This window comes from Dermacentor albipictus, chromosome 1 (assembly GCF_038994185.2).
Source record: "Dermacentor albipictus isolate Rhodes 1998 colony chromosome 1, USDA_Dalb.pri_finalv2, whole genome shotgun sequence".
NCBI lineage: Eukaryota > Metazoa > Arthropoda > Arachnida > Ixodida > Ixodidae > Dermacentor > Dermacentor albipictus.
In genome coordinates this window covers 39,912,244-39,934,500 of record NC_091821.1, presented here as the reverse complement: position 1 = coordinate 39,934,500, position 22,257 = coordinate 39,912,244, and the positions used below count along the sequence as shown (strand labels likewise).

The following is a 22,257-nucleotide window of genomic DNA, read 5'->3' as shown; positions in this document are numbered from 1 at the left end:
CTCTTTTCGTCGGCTTCTGGCGAAAATCCGCTAGACACTTTCTCAGTCTTTCGCTCTGTACTACGTACACAATTCTCAGATAGCCGTTGTCTCTGTGCCAATAACTGATCACAATACTGTATCTCTTTGATCAGTGCTGCCTTCTCTCTTTCATACTTTTCCTCTCGCTCAAGCTTACGTTGCTGATACTCCCGTTCGCGTTCATTCTCACGTACGTGACGCTGACACCTCAGAGTAAGTTCTTGAAGCTCCTGCTTCCGTTCATTCTCGCGTTCTTCACGCTGACGCTCACTCCTAAGCTCACGACGCTCTCGCAAACGTACACGACGCTCTCGCTCCCGTGGCTCCTGTATCACCTCCCAAGCAAGCTCAATGCTTTTGTCGTCATTGCCACTATCGTTAATCGCCTTTATGATAGCTGGCGTTTCCATCCGTTCGTCCGCCTCAACTCCCAAATCGTCGCACACCAACAACAAGTCCAACCTCGTCAACCTTCTAAGATCCATGGCAGCTGCCCCGACAGGTGGTTAAAACTGTTTTCCTTAATTAATTTGTGCAAACACACAATGCAACAAACTCCCGATTCCCAGAACTATCAAAATTGAACACACAACCTTTGAGTCTGGCGAATCATAAGGAAAAAAACCACGCGCTCACTTACGGTTGCAGCACCCCGCCATCCGGTTCATTTGTCCGCTGTTCCCGGCTCCTCCGGACTCCCTGGGTCGAAGGCTCGCTCCTTCTTCGATACTCCCAGTCTCTTCGGACCTCTTTCGACGAAGGCTCTCTCTTCTTCGCTCTTCCCGGTTCTTTACGATCTCTCTCGACGAAGGTTGATCCGTAGCGCTGCCACCAGTTGATGCATTCGGAGGCGATCCTACCGCTGCCAACCAGATGTAGGGGTTGGAGGACGGGACTTCGGGATGAGAAACCCAAAACTTGGGAGGATTTATTCTACATTTTGTACAGGGAGGTGAGCGTCAATTAACAGTAGTACAGTCATTACGGGCCAGCAGCAACTCGGACGCTGCGGCCCGCGGCAAGAAGTTCGAGAGAGGTGAAACAGGGAATCAGGGTCTGTCCCAGAATCCTCAGGTCTCTCTGGAAGGCTTCTTATAAGCCCTTCGAGCACTGCAAGTCACGTCATGTTTGACCAATGGGAGAGTCCACTCCGATGACGCCACTTGCAGCCAATGGTAGGCGCCCGTGTCGCGTGGCACACCTGTCGGGGCTCTCTGCGGTCTTGCCACGCAGACTGGCAATCCACTTGTAGGCTGGAGAAGGAGCGGGGGGCGCTCGTGCACCTGCTTCATTGTCGGATGCCCACCTGCTAACCCCGGCGGCGCACAAACTTGTTGGCACGTAAACTTGTTGCCTCAAACTTGTTTGCTCGGCCGCTTCTCTGGAATGCGCTTTCCTGCTTTTGCATTCCTCAATTAGCTGTGCTGCAATCCGATGTGGTCTGGGGAACTCGAAGTAATCGCAGGAACCAGCTCCATATCTAACAATAGTATGTAAGTATATCTGCGTATGCAAGTACGTAGACGCGCGCGCGAACGAATGCGTATTAAAAGTAAGCGGGTCTGTGGAATTTCCGACCCTGAGACAAGCAGTATACGCTGACTAAACAACACGCTCATACAAATCGGGTAGCGCGAAAGTAGAATTGTTGTTATCTCAGACGTACGTAGATTTCGTTGGATGCTGTTCAACAGTCAAATAATTCTCAATAGGTCTGCAATAAAAATTAAGTGGCATATTACGGCTTCATGAAAAGGCACACCGACATCACGAGTGCGCGCGTCTTTCCAAATGCCGCAAAGACTGCGCAAGACCTCATATGCTTTATCTATCAAAGAGGGCAACAGAAGAATTATGAAGATGCTCCTAACAATATCGGCACCAAATGTGCTTTACTAGAAAAAAGACAGAGCCAAAGTATATAACAAGTTGGCTAAAATGCACACACAAAGCAATGGAGGGTCAGCTGCAAGCCGGTTTTTACAGGGGAACTGTGTCCATCCGTCCGTTCTATCCATTATTTTGACAACTGAGGCCGTAGTCGCCATCAGGCCACCATTCTCATCCTCAGCGCCACCGTCGCCACATTGCGAAGAAAAAATGGCAGCTTCGCCTGAATAGCGAAGCATTGAAATCGATGACAAGGTTTAGTGGTCGCGGTGAAGCTCTTCTGGCGCAACGTATCACGCGATGCAAGTGCTAGCACGGTTAGGAGTGGCGCCAGCATGCGTCGCACAAGATGAGAACGACGGAAAGCCGCCGGCGTTTTGTAGCTGGAAGTCCGCTTCGCTCAGACCACCGTCAGTGCACCACGATGCGGAAGATTATGCACACGGCTTGCTCAGCAGGAACTCTAGCGTGCGTCTGTGCGCGCACAACGCTGATCGTGGCAGCAGTGGAAGCCGGAAGGCTGCCCCGGTTTCCCTGCAGAGCCGACTGAGCGGAGCACTTGGCTTTGTCGTTTTACGGCGAAGCTGTATACGTCTCCCGTCCAAGGAAATTTTCGTGTCGTTGGCATGGTAAGCAAAAAAACACCCCATATGTGGGCCGATCCCGAAGATAGTGCAATGCCGGGCCGACCCACGGCGGAGGTGCAGTTCGCTGTTAAGGGCCGATTTACGCTCGAGCCGCCCATCGCCGCAAGCCGCACCGCACGCTTGCGCTCGCGCGAAAAATTGCACGTATCCAGCACTTGTGCACAAATTACCATTTACACTGTGCACAGTGTATACCTTACACATTGTAAACCGAAATTTGTGCACAAGTGCTGGATACGTGCAATTTTTCGCGCGACCGCACGCGTGCGGCGCGGCTTGCGGCGATGGGCGGCTCGAGCGTAAATCGGCCCTAAGGGGCCCACATACACAGCTTCGCTGGTCATCCTTCATAGAGTGGCAGGGCACTGATTTTTTTGGCAGCCAAACGTGGTGGTGCGGTGCTGCGCGGTGTGGTGTTGTGGGACGTGCCGTTGCGAACATGAACTACACCCATCTTAAGAATGCGGCTAGTATCATCTCGAAGCAATCTGATTTGTCAGTAGCCATTTCATGCTTCCATCTACTCACGTTTACGGGAGAACCAGGATTTTTTCAGGGCCTCTATGTTCGGAGTCTTGCGCACCACAAAGACTCATCTGAGAGTGGTGGCGTTTCTGCATGTATTTCGGGAGTCACAACGGCGATATACTAAGGTAACGTGGACGATGGTGTGTGCTATAGCAAACAAGTTGTTCATAATCGAGGTATGGCGCTGCCCACTGTGACAGCCGGCTGGTGTCACAGTAAATGAGTACAGAGCCGGAGGAATCGCATAAGACTGCTGTTCATTTTTTTTTTTCTCTCTGTCTCTTTTCTTTTCTTCCACAGCGGCAAAATTGGTACAAGTCAACCAACCAAATATCCAACTAGAAGCAGCGAAGCTTCAAGAAATATGCTCCGGATTACAACATGCCACATTTTTGGGGAAACCTGAACACCGACGGTTCGAAACATATATGCTCGCTCAAGCTATCGCTGAAACTGCTTCGAGCTTAGTGAGCACTCAATGCAACGGCGTTGCTCTTGCGAAGGTCACTCTGTCATGTAAGAACAGCTACTTTCGTGGAGCATGCACGGTGAAGGCTGGTTAATGACGACAGACACTTTAACGCCGCATATTTGACGGGGAGAGAACAGCGAACTGCGCGGATAATTATTGTACCCGAGAAAAGCGAACAAGACTATCGTCGTGTGATCAATATCTGTAGCAGCCGGCACAGCAGCTCCAATACGCAGGACAAGCATTCCCACGATTGCGCTGCGACTCGGCGGCTCAACTAACGATCGGAATCCGTGGTTTCGGTTCTACAGGCGACCGCCTCAACTACATTTAGGCCGAATCGATAGAGGAGAGAGAAGAAAAGTCATGCGCGCGCAATTTCGTGCCTCCAAATGAAAGCATCGGGTGCCAACAGAGGCGAAGTTTATCCACGAGTGCCTACATCCACGCATAAGTTATACTTATCACACACGAGACCCCGTCCCGCGTAACACGGTGCCTTCGCGCGGAGACTTAAGCCATTTAGCCCGGTTTCTGCGGCACGCCAGAACCTTCGATGGGCCGCTCGCGAGAGATAGCCACTTCCCGTCACGCTCGGCTGCGCCGGCGCATGCGCTAATCCGCAGTGAATCTCGTTTCGCTGACAGGGAGCCACACGAGGAAAGAAAAAATTATTCCTTTCGAAGAAAAGTTACTTCTCGGCGCGAGATGGGACACAAATCATCACTCCTCCCTTAACTCCCTTGGACAAGGAAAGTTTGCGCACCAGAGACCCGCGTACGCAAGTCGCGGTGTTCGAGAGATGCAGTCGATGCGTATGCCGGCCTGACAGGAGCCACTCAGAGGTAAATATACACGCTGATGGCACGCAGGGAAAGAAAGGGAGAATAATTGCGCTCGCACCCACCGCGAAACGACGATAGGAATGCGCACATTAAATCTGGGGCGGCCCGCTGTTTCTTCTTCCGCAGTCCGCCGTTCAACTTGGCGGTATGCGGCGGAAAGCGGCCGCTGCAAACGACGGACGAACGCTGTTCGCGTGCGCATGAAGGGAAAGACGCCGGCGCACTTTCCCATTTCCCGAACACGAACCGCAAGTAAAAGCTGCTGGGCTGTTTCACGGCAGCGGCTTCGGCGCCCTGTTCACGCCCGTAATAAATTTTGCCCAATCGTAACTTTCGGGCGGGAGGAAGAAAATCGACCGTAACTATTCTTGGAACGCGCGGCGTTCTTTCATAAATGCGACTAAATTTCTCAGAACCCCTCTATAGACCCCACTGCGGGCAGATAGAAACAACCCGAAGTGTTTCAGTGCCCTGCGACAGGGTCCGTAATGCAGCCTTTTAGACCCAAAAACAATAAACAACCTATGTGATAGCGTATCCACTTCTTTTATCTCGTGACTCGTTTATAGCATGACTGCACTCGGATGGAACTCGTCAGAATGAAACGCGCGAATTCCTATAAGATCAGTGTACTTCATGCGGTAGCGTTGCCAACGCTGCGGTGCACGCCGCACAAACATTCCATTGTCTGCGAAAACTGTATGCACGCAAAAGTCTCTCACCGCGTGCAAACAGCTTTCATAATGTCGCTGAATGAACACATCGCAGGAGTGGTCACGCGCAATACTCGGTGAAAAACGTTCCAGACATCGCCCATCTTATAACATTGCACTTCACAGAATGGTATGGAAACAGGACAGCACACGCACATGGGGCGAATATATATTTTTCGCAGTGAATACAGAGTGTCGCTTTCATATATATCGCCGCGTCCTTAAAAAAATGTAAGACACTTTCAACAACTCGAATGAGCTCGTGCGAGGAAACAGCCAAAGCTACAGGATTAGTCGCCGGCAAATAGTTCCTTTTACAAAAGATAGCCGCGGCTGCAACAAAATTCGCATCCCTGGTGCCGGACGCTTGCTTTCCTCCGGTTATGGTCACGGGGAACGAAAAAGACGACGAGCCACACTATATGCACTTGAGAGTCTGTCGTCCATTAGGGTTGGCTCGGTTTCCCCGCCCTATAGAAAGTACGCTTGGGTGATAACGTGAAATGACGCTTTATTGACGCCGAAAGACGAGGAGCTGACGGTGGGAGTACATACGAACGCCGAAAACGAACTTCCCTGCCCCATGCCTGAAGTGAGACGTAGTACATACACGATCAACGTATGTACGCATACGTGAAGCTGCGTCGATTCAGCAGTACCATCCATTTGCGGCGTATACGCCAGCAATCACTTTCTTTTTTCACTCTTCGCGCAAACTATACTCGCGGACAACTTTTCTGTGGCAATGAAGGGAAAGCTACGGGCGCGTGGCTGCTGCACAAGTGTTACAGCGCCAAGTAGTCCGGCAGCGTCTCACAGAACTTTTGGTTGTTCGTAACAGACACTGAATCGACGCAGCTTCACGTGGGACGGTTTCGCGTTTTCCCAGACGCGGAAGGGAAAAGCCGCAAAATAAGTAAACTTTTATACTTAGTGATGCGTTTCATCTTATTTCGCGGTTGCTAATAAGGCGTTTATGTTTTCTCTTCCCCAGCTTAAGTTAACGTGGATGAAGACAGGGGATTCTTTTCAGAAGCGCTCTCACTTGTGCGCGCTCTGCCTCCGTAGCTTGCCCTCATTGCCACAGAAAGTTGTCCGCGAATACATATGCCACTTGTGGAAACTTTCGTATCGACGTCACCAGAGAAATTTTGTCGACTACCTACACTCTAGAAAACAATTCCCTCGCAAATCTGCCGTATACAGAGCAGTATATGCACAAGATGAGACTATCAGCACACGGCGTCAAGGATAGCATCACTTGAGTGCAGTTGGTCAGATAAATGAGGCTGCGCATATTTTTAGCGTGACAGAGGCAGGCAAGCGGACGCATTAGACAGTTGATGTGACAAGCCAGTCAGGCGCCACATGACAAGCGCGTAATGAAACTGCGCGAGGAACATGTCCTCGCGAGGCTTACAATTTCAAATTGCAGCTGGCCGTGTTTAGATTTTGATGAATACGGCGCGCGATCTATTATCGCACCAAGGTCTACGGTGGTACGAATGACAGACACGTCAAATCTCGCAAAGATACAATGAAACTGCAGACGCACCTCCAAGTCTTCCAGCTCTCGATCCATCTGAGTGCGTTACTGCCTTCTGCCGTCACTGCCGTACAACCGCTGCTCGCGGTCCATTTCTTTTTTATCTATCTTCCTTTTCTTTTTTATGGGAGAATGTACGATTTCATGGGGCAACATGAACGTATTTTTTGTATAATTTTCACAAACGAACACTAAATTTTTTGCAATGCGGTGTCGCCATTAGCGGCGAGAAGTTGGAGTTGGGCCCTCTGACGTCACGGCCAGGTCGCTTCTGGCTCTGGCTCGCTCGGCTGCCGCGCGCGCTCGTTCACTTCGCGCATGTTTGGCAGATCGGCGGCTCGAGCCGCAATTATTGAAGGCTTCTTTCTGCTGCCCCGCCTGAACCGCAGTTTCTTCTTCAAAACCACGTGAGCCAAGAAAATTTGCGGCTTGGATATCGCAAGCTATGTAGTGTTGAAGGGGTGTACTGGTTTTGCAATGCATATATGCGCCGTGTCTGTCCAGAAATTTCGCGTAATTGAATGTCTGCAAATTCCACACACGAAGTTGTGTGTGATGCTCCGTTAAACACTTAAAATCCCCTTAGTACTTAGCTATGAGGGACATTGCGTTTTACACGTAGAAGAAAAATCTTAATATATGATGTCACCATTATAAATCCGTGTTACAAGGACACTGCCCTGCGAAGCTTTCATCATGATTCTTAATTACTCTGCTGAGTTACTATAGTAAATATATGGCCACCTTATTAGTTCGTAAAAAGAAGAGCTAGGCGCGTTTTATATGAAAAAGTTTGCAACTATACTTTAACCGTTCTCTAAAACAGGTACCCAGAAAACGCACTGCTCATGGCTGTTTACACGATGGTGCCTCATGTATAGTATGTACATGCTTCACGAATACCATAACAGCAATCACCTGAAAGAAAATTTTCTTATTAAGATCGAGAGCCAATCAATTGGCGCTGTGTATGTCCTATCATTGTGGCTTTCATCAGTAGCCTTTATAGACATTATGGCAAACCCCTCACGCAACGGCAGCAGCACACTATCGTTGTGGCGAAGCGCGTAATAGTTAGGTGCAGTAGGCAGGGCGTAGTTTATTGTTTGAATTATATTATTTTATTTTATTTATAATGCCCAACACAATTTCTATGTCGTTATGGCGAGGCACGCATTGTTCTCGAAACCAATATGTTGTTCACTGCAACGTAGAATTGAAACCATGATGCAGTTTTTACAGGGCCGATTGCAATGCCTAAAGCATACTTGAGGCACTACAGCGCAGCTTAGGCTGCCTTGAGGATGAAAATTTAAGCACCTTCTGCCTCAGTACGTCTCGATCCTGCGTTGTTTAATTATACAAACTGAGAACAATTCGCTTCGTCAGTACGTAAAAGAAAAACTCGCACAACCGCCTCATAAGCAGGACACCGCAATCCTTGCATGAATTCACTTGATCTTTGATCTCTAGCGGGGAATAATTATAATATCTTCAACGCTACTAATAATGAGTCTTCGGCTTCTTTCTGGCTGTAGCCATACGGTCCAAAAGGTGTATTTCATTCAAACATTTGGGCCGAGCAGCCTGTATCAGTTGGCCAAACAGATTCGTCATCTCTGTTCCTCAATCAAAAATCACCAGTAAATTGCTCAAGTGAGTTGAACGTGTAGCACAGAAAAAGGAATGAATATTGGTAAATTCCTTTCCGTATGCTACAAACAGCTGTAAGCCTCAATTACCTTTAATTCAATTTACCGCCCCTTAAAATTAACGGTGAACAACGGCCTAATTTTCAGAAGCAGTTAAAGAAACAAGTGGTGCTGGCAGAACCTAAACTGCAGTGTTAAGTTATCGTGTTACTGTCAAGCGTTACTGTGAAGAAATGCAAAATTTGACATTACACCATGAACTACTCGTCGTGAGCAAACATGTTCTAGCACATTAATATCAAGGTAAATGTTGAGGAAGTCATATATAGCCAGCGTTTGTGAGATTCTTGTTGCACCACGGGAGGTATTATATCCTAACCGGTTTCTTGTGTACTGTTCTTGCGGTTATGCTTTTATTATTCACGTGAGCTACCACTGCAAAATGTAGATCCGCGCACGAGAAACTCGCAATGGGCTGGTCTGAGCTTCTTCGGCTGGCACTGTAGCATTACCTTTGAGAAAGATATCGTCGTCTAGGAAATAAGCTCTTTAAATTAATTTTCGCGAACGAAGACACCGTAAAAATATATTAGACACGACCTCGATAAGTATGCAAGCATAGGGGACTTGGGCGAACAAACGGAAGCACTGCAGAATGCGCCCGGACACCGCCAGAACTGCAGCAGACGACAGTCGCGAGTCCGTGCCCTGACGTCACGCCAGCGGCGCTCGCCGCGCCCCTATATGTCGTTCTCGGGCCTAATATTGAACATCGCTGATCCGAGCTTCATCCGCTCACACTAATTCACACGGGACGGGGAGAAACGCATCCGCTATACCTTGGCCAGGTGTACAGTGTTACCATTGGCCAGCGGAAGTAGTGACCTTCTAGCCTCTTCTGCGCCGCTGCGACGAATCGCTTCACGAAGCTGACAATGCGTCCCCCTTGGACAGACCTGCGGCGCCAGCAAGGCGAGACACGTTTGGCGGATCGAGTGTTTGTTGGTTCACTGTCACCGTCACGGACCAATGGGAGCAAGAAACTCCTCGAAAAGAGTGCTCTACTGCGTTTTCTCACGGACTCCGGTAACCACCACGGTCGTTTGACAGACGCCCTACCTAACTGTTGGGTCATCCCAGGAACCAAGACGCGCCAGCTTGAGTCAACGTGACAATCCCTGTCTACGAAGCTCCCCTCCTGCCTGCGCGTTCAGTGAACAAAGGTGCGGGAGTGATTGTGTGAAGCCTCACCCTCAATGCAGGTCCTTCGACGACTTTGGACGCTTCGGTAGGACGAAGGTGGGAACGCAGATTTCCCTGGCCTATAGGGATCTCAAGGAGGGCAGAGGGGGTTTAAGCGAACTCTTTTCGACTCCCCGGGCTGCTTCACTTGAGTCATGCTAGACTGATGAGACGTAACGTTCTCCACTCTTCATATACAGATATTGTAAATAAACCCACTACTCCTCGTTCTCGATGAGAACATGTTCCTCCCTTCAACAACGTCCTTAGCGTGGATGAGTCGGACGACAGCATGGGGCAGCTACCCTTTTTGACATGTCCGACCACAACTCATACAGCAGACAAGAAATTTGCGTTTTCTATATATGGCCCACGGCCTTTTGAAATATCGCGCGTCATTTGCTAGTGCTTCCTTCCGATGCCGTCGATCGAGTCCTCTCGCGCTTCATTTGGCTCTCCTTAGACCACACTCGAACTGCTTTCCATATAGCAGCGATTCAACGATTCAGCGCTACATATGCCTCGGAGTAGACATATAGGTGCCCTCTAGGCCAACATTGCAAGTATACAGAGAAACTCTTCTTGTCGGTCATCTACGTCACTGGCCTTGTCCGTTGCAACAATTAGGCGAGGTTCACCGTTATACTTACGAAACCGTTCCTACCTCAGCAGAGCGTTACACGTGTTCGCTCCATATCACATGCCTTCGGCATACGCCACATTTCTCTCATCATCATCTCGCAGCGACCGCGGACGCTGAATATCATCGTCAGACTCCAGAGAATCGTAAGCACGCAAGTACATGATCTCTTCACCTCTTAATTATCCAATCGTCTACGGACCCAGATACGGCACCAGCTGGTGGACTTTTATTAATTATTTAATAATTAATTTGCTGACATATAAAGCGCGCATAACTTCGTCAACGTAACGTTCTCGGCTACAAGTGGACATAAATGCTTCTAGTATAGTATTTGTGATCTGAAATGTAAAAGTAACTACATAAGCAGGCTGTCTTATTGTCCAGAAACGTGGAGCTTTCACGAACACATTATTTCACCCGTCGCGGTAGCCCCAGTGGCTATAGGTGTTGCGCTGCTGAGCTCAAAGAAGCGGTATCAAATCCCGGCCGCGGCGGCCCCATTTCGACGGCGGCGAAATGCGCAAACGCTCGTGTACTTAGATTTGGGTGCACTTGAAAGAACTGCAGGGGAGGCACTCTGTAAGAGTCCATCTAGTGGACATGTCCACTTCGTCTGCTGTTGAAGTGCTGATTGGCTGTGGCGCCTGGCTGCTGCGGACGCGCAGCCGAGCCCAGCCAATCAGAACTTTAACAGCAGACGAAGTGGACATGTCCACTAGATGGACTCTTACAGAGTGCCTCCCCTGGTGGTCAAAATTAACACGGAGTCTCTCACTACGGCGTGAGTCACAATCAGATCGCGGTTTTGGCACACAAAACCCCACAATTCAATCTTATCAAACCTTATTGTGGGACCATATAGACATGGCCTAGACAACTTTGAAACCGCGTCTAGGTTCGCACACGTGGAAGCTATCGCAGGTAAATGCACCAGTAGCCAGCGTTGTACCAGTACGCCTCGCTTCTGACAACAAGGCTCCAAAGACTATAAAGAGTGGCACGCGAGCGGGCAGGATTAATGGGATAAGCGTCGAGGGCTTTAATATGGCTTAATGCCAATGTATTTGCGGGGCCAGCGGGGCTCACTCTAACTTATATTTAATGCTGCCAAAATTGTATCACAATGCTCAGATGAAAAGACTCCTTAACGTTTGAGAAGTGCAAACAGCACCACTGAATATTATTTTCGACTGAAAACCTGATAGAAAAGCTTATACTTGCGGTAACCCGGGAGACAGTTCTCTACATTTTACAGGAGTCTCCTCAATTGTGGACAGTATTCGGTAAGGAAAAATTGGTGCTATAAGCATACTTCACGTATGTCACAAAAGAAAGCCCCCACCGTCCTTTACACTTGCGGGTTGCATTCCCCAGCGGAAGAAAGCGGCCATAATATTGTACATCAACGGTTACCCAGACACATGTGGTCTTCATGACAATAAACTTGCCGATGCCGGAGCGAAGAGTGCTCTCGAGGCCTTGGAGCCCCCGCTTCCGCCCAAGCTTCAAGTAACGGAACGCATCTGAAAGATGTTTCTGGGACTTGACGCCACTTCGCGTAAACGAGACAAAGCGAAGCCCAATTTATCGCTGTTTTTAAGCTTTCTTTTTGCGCGTATATATACGCAAAACACAATGTAACTTACAAGCGAAGAGGAAAGTGTGATTACGTTTTCTAGTGCGCAGACGACTTTCCCGTAGAGTTCCCAGGCTTCCTGCTCAGCCGCCATCTTGTTTGGACAGCAAGATTGTCTGCGTCGTTTCTGACTTGGATGCTGTCTTGGCGAAGCTGTTTTTCGTTATTCCTTTTCTTTCTTTTTTTGCCGTCCTCGTCAAAATTGGAACGAACGACAATTATGATGGCCGCTGTCCGCTAAGCTGTTTATTTAGCCATCTACGGCGAGTATTAAAACGAAGCCTTTAGTCTTCGAACTGTGAACTATGCTATGTGCCTACATCTAATAAGCATGTGCTATAGGAATTGCCCTCCACACGTTCAAGCTCGGTAAGTGTTAAGTGGTTGCTGATTTTGCCCGTCTCAACATCAGAGCCTTGTAAGAGCACGTTATATATATGTAGGTAAAACCTTTGGCGGAATTGTAGATCTAATATTCAGTGTATCCACGCTTTACGCAACTTTTCTAGACAAGGGCTGGTTTCGACTCTAGGAATTAAACAGACAAATCCGTTTACTGTCTTTCCTCCATCCTCATCCCCATCAATATTGCTCCTTTTTCTTCGCCTCGATCCTCACCTTCACCCAGGTGACAATTAGCCGGAATGCACCACTTGAATGCTTCACCCAAAAGTGGGCAGCACGCATTTCTTCCAGCAGCCACAGCCAGCCAACACAATGGCGAAAGATAAAGACCCCGTCTATAGTTCAGAGTAAAAAAAAAAGAAAAGAAAAAAAAGAAAACCAACAACGAAGAAACAACACCGCCAAAGTAATTAAAGCCACCGGGAGAACGCACCCGGTTTCGCAGGGTGCCTGATGCAGACTGCGCGCACATGTGCTCGAAACGTTCGTTGACTCACGCTCCGGCGGTGTGCCAGCGCAACACAATGTACATGTGCTGCGCTGTCAATCGCCAGTCGGCCCGCGTGCGCACATGCACACGTTCAGCGGGAGGCAACCCTTCGGAGGAGGGGCAGAGCGCTTCTTCCGCGGACGCAAACTGGCCCACTTTAAGAAAACGATGCGCGCGCTGGCAACAAGGCGGACGACGCCTCGAACCAAGAGACCGCTACACCCCCCCCCCCTTCCCACCGCCCCCCTCCAACACCACCCCCGTCAAACGTTTGGCGCTGCACTGCGTTCCGTCGCCGTTTGACTGATGGGCGCCGCGTCAAATCGGCCAAGGCTGTCGCCATGCATGCGCCAACGGCGCCCACCATCATGCACACTCAACCGCCGAGAGCGGGAAGCGCGCCCCGTTAATCTTGTATAATTCGTTAATCTTGAGCCCTTCACTGAGCCGGGACCTGCCTGCATATACGCGCAAAAGTTCAACGCGCGCGGTCCCTCTCCCACTTGCGCGTGCGCCACGGGCTCGGAAGAAAGGCCGGCCGGCCCGTCGATCATCGGCGCGCACACAGCGTCGACACAAAGCATCCTCGTAACAGCTGTCGGAGGCGCCCACGGCGCTGCGGAGGAAGGACACGCGCGCGGTTCACGCCGCCCCCACTCTGAGCGATGGGCCCGCACCATCACGGAGGAGGTCGCCCTGGGGCCCTGTGTGAAAAAAAAAGTGCACCGAAGGAGATCCGTCCGCCACCACCAACGCGAGCGCGGGAACAGTTCTACGGAGAAGCGATGCGTTTTCTGTGCGTCGCTTGCGAAAGCGCAGCTCCATTCTTCACTAACCGAGGCTGAACCAGGAACGCGCCAGCACTCTGCCGACTCGAGTCAATACGACAGTCCCAACTACAGCGCTTCGAGTGCGAAACGCCCACTAGGGTACACAGAGCGTCCTCCATCAAAGAGAAGGCGGGGAAGAAATTTAGCGCACACAGAATGGTACTACGCTAACACGTATAGTTCACGTCCCGACCGGGCGCGGGTGCACGCCCAAGGTGACGACCTGCGCAGACGTCCTTTCTTGACATGTTCAACAACAGTGTTCCCAATCTTGACGCGCAACCCAGTTTCTTTCTGCTGTAGCGTATACGACTCCGGTACCACGTACTGCATGGTAACGGTACTGGCAGTCGCTGTCTTCACGACCGGCTAGTCAATCACTGAACGATAGCCGAAACGATCGTCGAAATGATTCTTGAATCAGCGAATCATCTAAAATAGCACGGATAATTTTTATTCCCAGCGTAGACACAGCGAGATCTGCCTGTCGAAAGGTGTGGAATTTGCATGCATCTGCTGCTCGACGATGTGTTGAAATGGCATATGACTGAAGGCAAGTAATCAAGTGCATATTGCCCTTAAAAACATGCATTATTACTGTAATCCTGTCTATATAGCAGGACCGAGCAAATCAATCACACTGTCTTTTTCAATCGCGATCGGACCCGATCCTGATCGAATTTCTTGTTCGCAATCAACAATGATCGCTGCTACATGGTCCAACGATAGAGTGTACCAACGATCCGGATCGAGTTTGGCTGAGCTATATTGCACCAGATGTCGACAGTGGGTCCAAAACATTTACCAAATTAGTAGAATATTCTATGAAAGTTGCACATGAGATCATCTTATTTTCTTCTTTCTTTCCTTTCTTTTTCTTTTCTTCTTTTTTTAATGAGAGAGCATTACTTGATTCAATGTGCGTCCCCGCCCTCATCAGGTAGCCTTGGCAGAAAGAGAGCAAACAAATTACGTCATCTTCATCTAATAAAAAAAAAACGCCCACGGTGAGGATTCCATCCTCTCTGCCCATGGCCAATGCCACCGCTCAGTATAGCTGACCGCGCTCCCTGCACCACCATTGCATTATGCCACCGTTGCAACAGGCGACAGCGATGAATATCTTCGAGAGAGAGAGGGAGAGAGAAGACAGTGGAAAGACAGGGAGGTTAACCAGATGGGAAAATCCGGTTTGCTACCCTACGCTGGTTTGGCTGTGCACGTACGTGGTTGGGCTCTGCCTCGGAAGAACTTGACTTTGGCCTAGTTGGTATTTACTGCATATCATATTGACCGCAAGTAAATAAAAGTTGAAAGTTACCGCCCGTGCTGTTTATGTGTTCTCTCCCTCTGTCCCCGTCCTTATTTGGGCTCTGCCTGCCGGGCGATTCACTAGATGGAGCATGATAGGAATTCCCTCATATAGCCTGTTGACCATTACATCGGTAAAGTACACGTTATCAACGCAGGTCATTAAATTAAAGATGCAAGCATGGGCAGACAATAATGGCATTTTGGGAGAACTTCAGGATGGCTTCAGAAGAGGTAGGCGTCTGGAGGATAACTTATTTGTCCTTACTCTACCTAATTAAATATCCAGAGTAGAAAGGAGGCCGTTATATGTGGCCTTTTTAGACATTACAGGAGCGTATGACAACGTAGACCGCAACATTTTGTAGGATATTCTGGAAGGGGAAGGCTTGAGCGACGTTTGTATACAGATTTTGTGAGAGATTTACCTAGAAAATACCGTTTGCGTTGAATGGGAAGGGATGAGGAGCAAGGAGAAAGTTGATATCAACAAGGGACTGAGGCAGGGGCGCCCTTTATCCCCACTGCTGTTTATTATGTACATGGTGAGGATGGAAAGGGCGCTAGAGGAAAGTAATACCGGGTTTAATATCTCATACAAACAGGCGGGCACAGTAGTGGATTAGCAGCTGCCAGGTTTATTTTACGTGGACGACATTGTGTTGCTAGCTCACAAGCAAAGTGATTTGCAACCTCTGGCTAATATCTGTGGACAAGAAGGCAAGAATGTAGGTCTGAAACTTAGCATTGAAAAATCAGTTGTTATGGTATTCAATGAAAACAGTCAACTGACAGTGGCAATTCAGGGCCAGGAAATACCTCTAGTAAAAGAATATAAATAACTTAGTATATGAATAAATGAAGGTGATAGATGTTTGGAAACACAGGAAAAATATAATAGCAAATGGGAAGAGAAATACGGTCATAATGAAACACAGAGCGCTATGGGGATGCAATAGGTACGAGGCGCCCCGGTGTATGTAGAAAGGTGTAATGGTTCCAGGACTTACATTTGAAAATGCGGTTGTTTGCTTGAAATCAGGGGTACAAGCAGAACTCTATGGCAACCAAAGGTCAGTGGGACGCCTCGCAATGGGCGCTTACGGGAAGACTACAAATTGAGTTGTGCAGGGTGATATGGGCTGGACAAGCTTTGAAGTCAGAGAAGCTCACAGCATGCATTCATGCATACAGCATCCACGCAGCATCCATCCATCCATCCATCCATCCATCCATCCATCCATCCATCCATCCATCCATCCATCCATCCATCCATCTCCATCCATCCATCTCCATCCATCCATCCATCCATCCATCCATCCATCCATCCATCCATCCATCCATCCGTCCGTCCGTCCGCCCGTCCGTCCGTCCGTCCGTCCGTCCATCCATCCATCCATCCATCCATCCATCCATCCATCCATTCCATTCCATTCCATTCCATCCATCCATCCATCCATCCATCCATCCATCCATCCATCCCATCCCATCCCATCCCATCCCATCCCATCCCATCCCATCCCATCCCATCCATGCATCCACCCATCCATTGTCGGTGCTATGGAGTCTTCACCGTCCGAAGTGGAATCGCTTGTGTCTACGTCATCAGGCGAGATAGCAAAGAGTGGCCGGAGGCGCCAGTTCACTGCCGACGAAGTATGAGACCATCGCAACGCAGCGAAACGTGCAAAGCAAGCTGCTGCAACGTTCTCTCCGCAAATAAAACGCAGCTGAGAGATCGCAATATGGCTGGTTTGTCGTCTTGCGTTGTTGCGACCTCATAAGCAGCAACATTACAGTCGGAAACACAACGCAGCAGCACTAAGCAACATTTCGCCTCAATAATAAACTCAGCGACACAACTCGGCGACAAGTAATTCTCTCGCATTTACATAATAAGAATTGCTTATGTACCCCCACAGTCTTTTTTTTTTTTTCAGAAGATATATACTCGGTTGCTTCAAAAAGCTGCTTCAAGTTTTTTATTGGGCAGTCTGTTTCTAGCGTTGTCTTGCACACTGAGCTAGAGGGCGTAGACGTCCGTCTACGATCGCGATAGTCGGGTTACGGATCGAGCAAGATCGCGATCGGGAGTGACCGTGTGACACCGGTATTAGATTACCATGTGGTGGTCGCAAAGCTTAGCAACGCGGCTTGGCAGTCAAAGTAGCCGTAAAAATACACTGTTGTTCCACTTACTTTTTTTTTAGGAAAACACCTTTTTAAGAACTGAAGCTCAAAAGTTACTGGAACACCAACGAATTTCTTCGTAAACTTTGCGAATGCATATCTCGGAAGTGGTGCCATTCTTAGAATACATTTCAAGTGGATATGAGTTTAAAAGTCAGCGGCTGCAATTCGTAAATAGCAATTCGTGGTTAAAGTAAGTATATTAGAAGTTTATCAACAAATATTTATTAGTTAATTAGTCAAATATTCAGTTTCATTTTTGTGACAATATATACATATATATATATATATATATAATAAGAAACCAACAAACAATGACACCAAGTACAGCATTTTATATATACGGTGTGATCGTGCTTAAGTTTTACGTAATTAAAAAAATAATTGCCTAGGGCAGATAGCATAATTCTTGTCTGGATTATTCGAAGAGCTGGATTATTCGAAGAGGCAGACATTACTAGCACGAGAAATCAAAACACATATTTAACTAATTAACACAAATTGGCTAATTAACTTTCTACTTAATTATTTTACAGCATATATTGCAATTTACGAATTGTAGCCGGCGAGTATGCAAGACGTACCCACTTGAACTGAATTTAAAGCGGATAAGCAGAAGCTAAGAAGAAGCTAAGCAGAAGACAAGAAGAACTTCATCCAGCGGTACCGCGAAGTCGACTGTTTCGCAAATTACCGTTCTGGAATCACGTCAGACGTTCTTGCATAGTCGTCGCAAAGTTATCGGTGCTGCGCAAGAACAAATCCGTGGGCGCCGGCAGCACGGACACAATCTGTCTCGCGAGACACAAACGTTATATGCATACGCCTTACGCTTTGCCTCGGTTGTTTCTGTTGCAATGCTTTATGTCATCGCAGCAATTATTTTTAATTGCTTAGTTCCTACAGTGCTTTTCTTTTGACGGTTGACGTCGCTCGCTTACTTGCCGGAAGACGCCACTTGAATTATTCACCCAAAAGTGGCCAGCAAGCGTTTCTCCCATGCCACAGTCAACCAACACGATGGCGAAATATAATTGACGCCGTCCAGTCGATTAGCTAGTCAAAGAGTGAGAAACAAAGAAACAACGCCATTAAAAGCCACCGGAAGAACACGCCCGGCTTCGCAGTGTGCCCGCTGCAGACTGAGACAAGGTCATCGCGGCCACCGGCGGAACCAACAACGATACTGATCATTGGCGTAGTCTCTGCCTTGGGGTCCCTTTAGGCGACTTTTGCAGTGCATGGGGAGATAGCGCACGACGTTCGCCGACTGAGCACTCCAAGCAGGCTGTTGAGTTCGCACAGCGGATAAGCCTACAGGCGGAGCCAGCGCTCGGAGACACGGGAACGTCATTTCGGATGTCCATGTGCCTCTTCGTCGGACGACGACGAGCCTTTCCTCCACTCTGGCTCGCGCAAGCCGGCGCGGCGCTTGTTTGAGTGTGTTGACGTCGCGTGCTGCGGGACGATTTGGAGATGCTTTAGCTCGCTTTTCCAGAAATTTACGCCATGTCTGTTCATAGAAGGCCGTCGCGGGGAACCACTGTGTAGTCTTTGGGCGCAGCAGTAACTACAATGTATGCACAAATTTACATTGGCTGCGCAAACATGCGATGAGTGTAAATCCCGGTGTGTGTACATGTTATGAACTACTTTAGCTGTATCGGTTTCCGTTCGACGAGGAGTAGCGGCGTCGGTGAAATGCCAGCACGAATTGGAAATTATTCTCACTATCTGGTCGCTTGGCGTGGGGAGAGAGAGAGAAAAGAGGAAAGGCAGGTACGTTAAACAGACGCACGTCTGGTTTGCTACCCTGTACTGGGGGAAGGGGTACGGGGATTAAAAGAGAGAGATAAGAGGTAGAAAAGCACAGTTTCGCGTACATTTGAAGGTTCACACCGAGTCCGCACACGGTCGCCGAGACCTGTCAACTTGAGGTACTGCAACGACGCTTTCGCGGATTTCTGTGACATCGACGCGTACGGCCATGGTCCGCGGATCTTCATTTCCGGAAATGGTCTAGGGACCAGCAGGCTCAATGCTACCCGGAGAGCTTCACGCTCGACGTCGTACTGGGGACAGATACATGTGTTGCATCGTGTCTATAGTTCTACAAGAGTCGCACATGGGCGTATCTCCCATTCCAACGAGGAACAAGTAGGCCTTTGTAATGGCCACCCCGAGCCAGAGGCGGCACAATACTGTCGCCTCAGAGTGGGAAGCCTTTAATGGCACTCGTAGCTTTAGGGATGGATTAAGTCTATGAAGATGACACTACGGGAGGTTTGGAAAAGACAAGTATTTGTGTGTAATCGCTTTAGCCACGATATGAAGTTTTCTTGCAGCGTCGGTTGTGGATAAGGGGACTGGAACTGGTCGGGTTTCCAGATGGGCAGACCAAACGGCTTCGTCAGCGAGGTCACCACGGGCAAAACGAGAAAACGGCTTTTGATCCTCTTGAGCTTTGTAAAGTCCAAATGATGTACGCCTGTCTAGAGCGGCAAGTGATCCTATTTGCTCGCCACTTCTCGAAAAAAAAGGGAGAGAGAAAAAATGAGAGGAGGAAGAAGAAGAAAAAGAAAAGACGGATAAGCGCTGTAAGACCACGCATGCGCTATACAAAACACATAGACCTACAAACCAGCATCTACCACTGCTTCGGACGCTCACGCAATCCGCAATCGGCGGCACGACCACTCGACAAGTGTGATTCACACTGAATGATATGCTAGCATTGAAGCACAGAACTATTTTAGTCGTGGGCGGAAACCGCGACCAACAAACGAGGTATACTTGCGCAATGCCTCTCCATCGCGCTGGCTGCTCCGTCCACCTCAACGCCAGCAGACACTCCGGACGAGGCGATTTCAATCACTTTACATCCCTCAGAACCGCTTCCCAAATATAGCAGACGCTACGTCAACTAAACAGACAGCCACGAGCGCGAAAACAACCACTGCCGCGGAGCGGTGTACCTGGCATACAACACCGAGCTGCGGGCGCAATCTCAAAGGTCATGGCTCGCAAAAAAAAAAAGAAAAGGGCCTATACGAACATTGTCAGCGGTCAACAAATGCTATCTGTAGCCACTTGACGCCTACACTTCACCGTGGCCGTCGACTGCGAAGTAAGGAACCTGTTTTCAAACTGTTAAGTCCTCGCCAATATACAACTCTTTATCGCGTGCGCGTATATTCGAGTCAAACGTCGGTTCTGACAACGGAAACCCTGTCGTACTTCGGCCACTTGCTAGGTATAAAAGAAGTGAACTGTAGCAAGGTGCACGTGTGAGCCAGTCGGTGACTCATTGCGTTGAAGAAGCCGCGCAGAGACGCAAGAACAGCTTAAAGTCACGTGACGCGCTGCGCTGCATCCCGTCTTCGAGAAGTTTCTGCGTCCGACATTCCTCCATACACTAGGCTTTAACATCGTAGTGCAACCCCGTGAGCTTTTCCTTAGGACTACACCGTTTCTCCCTGGAACAGGAATCCGGCGTCGTGTCCCAACCCGCGTCGGAGTGGTTCACTGTTGAATCTCGGCTCCGACATCCGAGACTGCGGCCTTTCCTAGAATGCAGGGCACGCTCGCAATAAATCCGCCGCCTGTTATGCACAGCGACAAAGACTGAGTTTCTCTTGCAAACGTGTAAAGTAATCCGCGCACAAGAACGATGTGATCGGCGTGGCTTTCGATCACAGCAGAAACTTTAAAAAAAAAAAACGGTAAGGAAATTTTCATTCAGCCGAAGAACGAGTAATAAGGATATGCACGGGCAAGGCACCAAGGCGCTCACAGACCTCCCGCGGTTCGTGCAGCGGTTCTGCGGCGGAACACGAGGTCATTCGCGCTTGAATTCCAACAGCGACGACCGCGTTACGTTGGCAGGACGTTGTGGGGGAACGCTCATTTGTATCGACATTTCGGAGCACGTTAAGGAACCCCCGGTGGTAAATATATTCCGCAAGCCTGCGCACCATCATTTCTCACGAGCAGTTGTTCCTCTAAGATTAACGGCGTACCATATATTACCAGAAAAAAAAAGGAATAAGGCCGGTAGCGCGGAGTCTGAGCACAGCTCATTGACAAAACCCCGAGGCAGTTGTTACAAGAGCATACGAACGCAAGGAACATAATCCCGTTTTACCACGCGCTTGAACACGATGCCCGGCCCTTGCAGGTAATTATTATTATTATTATTATTATTATTATTATTATTATTATTATTATTATTATTATTATTATTATTATTATTATTATTGAGAGAATGCTCCTTATTGAGAAGCTGAGAGAAAGGGAAAATATACCAAAGCAATTTGAATAGAAAGTTATATCAACAGGGTTTCAAGGCCAAGTTTTTTTTACTGAGCGTGTTTATGGATCACATAGTCTACGGTCACACTGCAAAGCAATAGTAGAGGCATCCGCTGCGGTGTGGCCAGAGGATATGCGTTCTGCTGTTGCGTAGCGGAATTCCTACCGAGACGGTATGCAATCACTATCTGGTGTACTTATATTCAGATGCGCGTTAAAAAACAAACAAACAAGAAAGAAAGAAAGAAAGAAAGAAAGAAAGAAAGAAAGAAATAATAAAGAAAGAAAGAAAGGCGCACTTGCTTTCTCGCTGGCGTCTTGAGCTTATGCGAGACAGCTTATACATGTTGCCTCTTGCAGCAGACGTTAAACAATTATAAAATAAAAAAGAAAAACAAATAGAAGTTCATTAGAGATGAAGAATATATTTTCATCAACGCGCTGTTTCGGCCGAAACCAACAGAACTGGAGTGAACGTGATGCGCACGAATTTGCAGATATAGTTACCTGAATTTCCCTATTATCTTTCCCCTTAAACAATTTGGGGGGCATGTCGCACTCACAATAAGTCCACGTTCAAATACGAGAAATGTGAAGACAAGCACCAATTTCGAGAAACATCTCGACGGAAGGTAATAAGGTGAGGTCGATTATTGGAGAAATACCGCACGCGCGATCGAATCAGCAGACACACCCGAGGCAAGGTTGGAAGTAAACGAGATAGCCACAAGAGCGCCGTCTCCTTCCGACCATATTATAAATTAATGCGCCCATACTGAAGACCGCCTCATATCGTGTATACGCTTACCGAATCTGGCTGATCCCGCGGCTGACGACCAATACACGGAGAAAGGATACAATTACACGTCGCCGCGTGCCATTTTG

General features: G+C 48.6%; 1 protein-coding gene across 3 annotated transcripts in view; it reads right to left on the bottom strand.

Annotated features, from left to right (window-relative positions):
* The window catches only part of LOC139061089 (uncharacterized), a 395,355-nt gene that overhangs the window by 100,580 nt on the left and 272,518 nt on the right, over positions 1–22,257 (bottom strand). The window contains exon 1 of one of the 3 annotated variants that reach the window (XM_070540623.1): positions 6,672–6,775. The exons of the other annotated variants lie outside the window; for them this stretch is intronic. Coding sequence (XP_070396724.1) covers positions 6,672–6,698 — 27 coding nt within the window. The 5' untranslated portion in view covers positions 6,699–6,775. Of the gene's footprint in view, positions 1–6,671; positions 6,776–22,257 lie in introns of those variants that run through there. 3 annotated transcript variants of the gene reach the window in all.